The sequence below is a fragment of the Dinoponera quadriceps genome, unplaced genomic scaffold, assembly GCF_001313825.1.
Source record: "Dinoponera quadriceps isolate SergipeBrazil2010 unplaced genomic scaffold, ASM131382v1 scaffold5335, whole genome shotgun sequence".
Classification (NCBI taxonomy): domain Eukaryota; kingdom Metazoa; phylum Arthropoda; class Insecta; order Hymenoptera; family Formicidae; genus Dinoponera; species Dinoponera quadriceps.
The window spans coordinates 148966-153757 of NW_014559305.1; the positions used below are offsets into that span (position 1 = coordinate 148966).

The 4792-nt window shown below is 60.0% G+C and overlaps 1 protein-coding gene across 1 annotated transcript; it reads left to right on the plus strand.

Moving 5' to 3' along the window:
- The first annotated feature begins 603 nt into the window (after nt 1-603).
- Nucleotides 604-4461, plus strand: LOC106750298 (POU domain protein CF1A). Its single transcript, XM_014630541.1, has one exon. The coding sequence runs from the start codon at nt 1849-1851 to the stop codon at nt 3199-3201; it is 1353 nt and encodes a 450-aa protein (XP_014486027.1). The 5' UTR covers nt 604-1848; the 3' UTR covers nt 3202-4461.
- The last annotated feature ends 331 nt before the right edge of the window (nt 4462-4792 follow it).

Here is a 4792-nt window from a genome sequence, read left to right on the forward strand (position 1 = left end):
GCTTCTCCGTGTTGCGGCGGCTGCAGCAACGGAACGGCGCGGTTGCTGCGCGGCGCAGCACGGTGTGGCGGCGGTTGCTGCCGCGGTACAGCGGCGGCGCGGCGCAGCAACGACGGTGGCGGCGGCGGTGACGACGGCAGCGGCGGCGGCGTCAGCGAACGAGCGTCGTTAGCCAGGCGAACGTAGTCGAACGACGGCAAGGGGGGTAAAAGGACTGGCGCCTGGGGTGCCTCGCCTGCCTCGTAGGCGCGGTCACACCAGGTTCCGCCTGATGCTGACGTACGTCGACGGCCACCTTGCGAGCTCGGCCAATCGTCAACCGCGCAACCTGCTACGGTGGGGATACGGACGACGGTGGCGCGCATGACGAACCTCCACCAAGCGCTCCGGGAACCTCGGGAACCTCGGGCGAGCTGCGAGGCGAGGCAGTCAGTCGCTCTCAGCTACGACATGCATAACGCATGAGAGCCCGAGCGAGATCTTTCTAACCCGTATCTCCTCCGACGCTGTACACACACACACACGTACACACACACACACACACACACATACACATACACATATACGTACACGTTCTCGCTCTTTCTCTCTCCCTTTCTCTTTCTCTCTCTCTTTTTCGCTCTCTCCATCTCTCTCTTTCTCTCTCACACACACACTCTCTCTCTCTCTCTTTCCCTGTCCTGATACTCTCTCACCCACACGCTCTTTCACGCATACACGTATACGTATGTATACGCACACGTACACTCACGTAAAGAGAGGGACATCCACCGCCAGGAGGAACACACACGCACGACATCATATACCTACTCTACTCCCGCCGAGTCGAGTCTCTTCCGTTCCGCGATTACCGTCGTACGTCCCTTTACGCCGAGCCGGTCGGTCGCTCGCTCGCTGCTCGGTCGGTCCGCGGTGGCAACCCCCGAGTGCAGTCGCGTCGTGCATCGTCGTCGTCGGTACGCGTCCACCACGTCGGGGCCACGGACACGGCGCCAGTGCGGAGTAACACTCGCATCGTCGTAGACATCGTCGTCGTCGTCGAGACGAAATAGTGATTACTCGGCAAGTTCGGATCCCTTTACCCGGGATGAGTGATCGTCGACTGAATCGATAGCCTCGTCGCGAGTGAGCAGCTCGACTCGAGTCGACGGAGCCAGCGGGAGAGTTTCGCGTGTGATTCTCGTGCGGGAACAGCGAGTGAGACGTCAGGACGTAGACGAGCGAGGAGACAGCGAGAGTCAGGTGGTCGTTGGAGCGCCGCGACAGAGCGGTGCTCCGGTCCCGGAGCGACGTACTGCCTCCGCGGGGGAACCACCCCCGTCAGAGCGGAGGTTCAGGGGAACGGTACATCCGTTGCGCGATCGATGTTACCGTATCGTCGCTCGCATCACGTTCGTGAGAAACTATGGACGAAAATTGCCCGAGAGCCAGCGTCGCCTGGTGTTGTCGCCCAGTGTGTCGTCGCGAACTGTGGACGGTGTGCTCTACGAGTGATCAGTGATCGCTAAGAGGGACTACTTCGCCGACGACCGTGTCGCGCACACGTCGTCGTCGTCAGGTGGATAGCTGCGCAATCGGCAACCAGTCTCTCTACCCAGGATCTCAGCCCAGGAGAGAGAGAGACCCCGTCGAGACGATCCGAGACGAAGACACCTCGTCGATCGTAGCAGGACTCTCTCTCTCTCTCCCTCCCTCTCTCTCTCTCTCTCTCTATTTTATCCGGTCAACCCCTCGGTGAACGTCGTGTGAGCGCTCTGCTCGCGAGGGTGAGAAACGTGGTCGGGCCACCGCGGTGGTCGACAGACCGAGAGGGTTTCGCGAAGCCCCTCGACGAGCGGAAAAAAGTAGATGGCCGCTACCACGTACATGCCGGTTAGTAGCGCAGTCTCTACCGACCTGGATGGTGGTTCAGGTACAACGATCGGGATGAACATCGCCGTGGGTGGCTACTCCTCGGGCTCGCCTCGCAGCGCCGCCGACGCTGGCGAGATGAAGTACATGCCGGCGCCGCAGCATCATCACCACCATCACCATCATCACCAGGTGACGTCCTCGCCGTCGCCGAACGGATTGTCGCATCCGGCGGCGAGCCTCTCCACGACGAATCCATGGGTGAGCTTACAACCCGGGAGCGATCCTTGGACCGCGTCGATGGGTATGCACCACACTACCCATCATCCGCATCATCATCCCCATCAGACGAACACGAGCCTGGACGTGAAGCCGTTGGCGGCGGCGGCGGCGACGGCGACGGACCAAGGGATGCATCACCGGGGACCGCACCAGTCCCCGGGTATGGCCTCGCCGCATTCTTGGCACGCACCGGTCGTACCGTCGGCGCACTACAACCCCAGCGGTGGCGCGGCCTCGCCCACCCTGCAGCAGTACCACGCGGCGATGAACGGCATGCTGCACCAGCACCCGCATCAGCATCCGCATCAGCTGCACAACCATCAGGCCGGACTACCTCATCACCTGAGGGACGCGCACAATCACAGTCCGCCGTCGGGCCATCCGCTGCACGCCGGGCATCCCCTCGACAGGGATCACAGCGCCGGCGAGGAGGACACGCCGACGTCGGACGACCTCGAGGCCTTCGCCAAGCAGTTCAAGCAGCGGCGCATCAAGCTCGGCTTCACCCAGGCGGACGTCGGTCTCGCGCTCGGCACCCTCTACGGCAACGTATTCTCGCAGACGACGATATGCAGGTTCGAGGCGCTGCAGCTGAGCTTCAAGAACATGTGCAAGCTGAAGCCGCTGCTGCAGAAGTGGCTGGAGGAAGCGGACTCGACGACCGGCTCGCCGACCAGCATCGACAAGATCGCCCAGCAAGGCCGGAAGCGGAAGAAGCGGACGTCGATCGAAGTGTCGGTGAAGGGCGCGCTCGAGCAGCACTTCCACAAACAGCCGAAGCCGTCGGCGCAGGAGATCACCTCGCTGGCGGACAGCCTGCAGCTCGAGAAGGAAGTGGTCAGGGTGTGGTTCTGCAATCGACGGCAGAAGGAGAAGAGGATGACGCCGCCCAACACGCTCGGCGACGGCATAATGGAGGGCATGCCGCCGGGTCACCAGGGTCAGGGTGGCCTCCACCAGAGTTATCATCCGCAGGATCACCTGCACGGCTCGCCCATGGGCCACAGCCACAGTCCGCCGATGCTGAGCCCTCAGGGCATCACTGCCCATTCGCTCACGGCCCACTAGCGTTCGCCGGGGCCTCCCCCGTTGGGCCTCGCGATAACCTCGCAGAACTCGGCGAACGTGTCGTCGACGGCGGAGAGCCTGCCGCCGTTCTATCATCACTACCTTCAAGCGCGCACCGGCAGTTACACGACGTCGTAGCTGACGGACTCGCAGCGCCCTTCCTACCTGCCGGACGGCGGCGCTCGTTACCGGGACGAAGGTACGGAATGGTGGCTCGTTCGGCGAGATTCAACGGGGTTTAACGAGGCCGAGACCGGTCCACCGGGGAGGCTGAGCTGACGCGCTCGGTCGGCGATCTTTTGTCGACCTTGACCGCGCAACAGGCCGAGAGAGGATGGAAGGGAATGGGAGAAGGACAGACGAAGGGAAGGAAGAGAGAAAGAGTGTGTGTGTATGTGTGTGCGTGTCGCATCGTGAACGTATCTCCGCGACCGTCGGCGGAACGTCGCGCGAGATTGTCACCCTTCGCCCGGATTCTTTCAGGATATCGTCGCCCAACTATCTCATTGTCGTCGTCGTCGTTGTCGCGCTCCGCCGCTGGTGACCGAGTGTCGCGTCCTCTCCGGAGGGATAACGACGGCCGTGGTGATGACGTTCCTCCTCCGCGCGGCCAGGTCGGTGCCCGTTCGTCCGTTCCTCGAGTCCTGGACCGCGGACCTTGTTGTTGTTGTTGTTGTTGTTTCGTCGGTGAGCGAAAGTGCTTCTCTCTCGGATCCGGCGGTGATCCGCCGGCAGAGACGGAAGAGGATGGGATGCGCGGACGCAAGATGGACTCGAGGGTGCGGCTGAAGGAAGAACGAACGAAGGTGTGTTTCCTTCTCCCTCTCGCTCTCGCGAGACCCTGATATCGGACGCGAGAGAGACATTGCGGGGGTGACGTCGTCGTCGTCGCGCGCGGCCGGACCGACGGACCAACCGTCATTTCCCCTTGTCGTCGAAATCCGAAACGCGAACGGACGAACGGGCGTAACAAGAAAGGAACGTACGTAGGGGCGAGTGCTGTGTTCGCGCGGGATTTGCTCCGTGCAAACTCCCGGCGGATGATGTAACATAAGTAAATATGGACTGTAAATAATGTACTAGATAAAGCGCTAGTAAGTTAAGTGAGAACGAGAGCGTGAGTCGTCGTCGTCGCCGGCGAGCGAGGACTTTCGAAAAGCAGACGCGGGAGCTGGAATAAACGAAGGAATAAGGGAGAAAGAGAGATACAGAAGGAGCGAAGGAAAGACGAAGAGACAGAGAGAAAGAAAGAGCTAGAGAAGGAAGAGAGGGAGAGAGAGAGAGAGAGAGACAAAGAGTACGCGGCGCGACGAAGTAAAAAAAAAAGAGGGACAGATTATATATAAAAAAAAAACGGGACAGGGCGCACATCGGAGAGGGAACGCGTGTCGGAAAAGCGCGTGCGAAATCCTAGCGAGACAGCAAGACAGATCCCCCCTCACGCGAAAAACCCCTTCTGTATAAAAAGTAAGTACACATAAATATATATGTATATACACAAACACACACGCGCGTGCAAGTCTCTATATTAAACGAAAAAAAATTTTATATATATATATATATATATATATATATATAAATAGAGAAACAG

Bases quoted from the DNA above. Each gene is read 5' to 3' on its own strand.
- LOC106750298 (XM_014630541.1), top strand. From the start codon at position 1,849: ATGGCCGCTACCACGTACATGCCGGTTAGTAGCGCAGTCTCTACCGAC.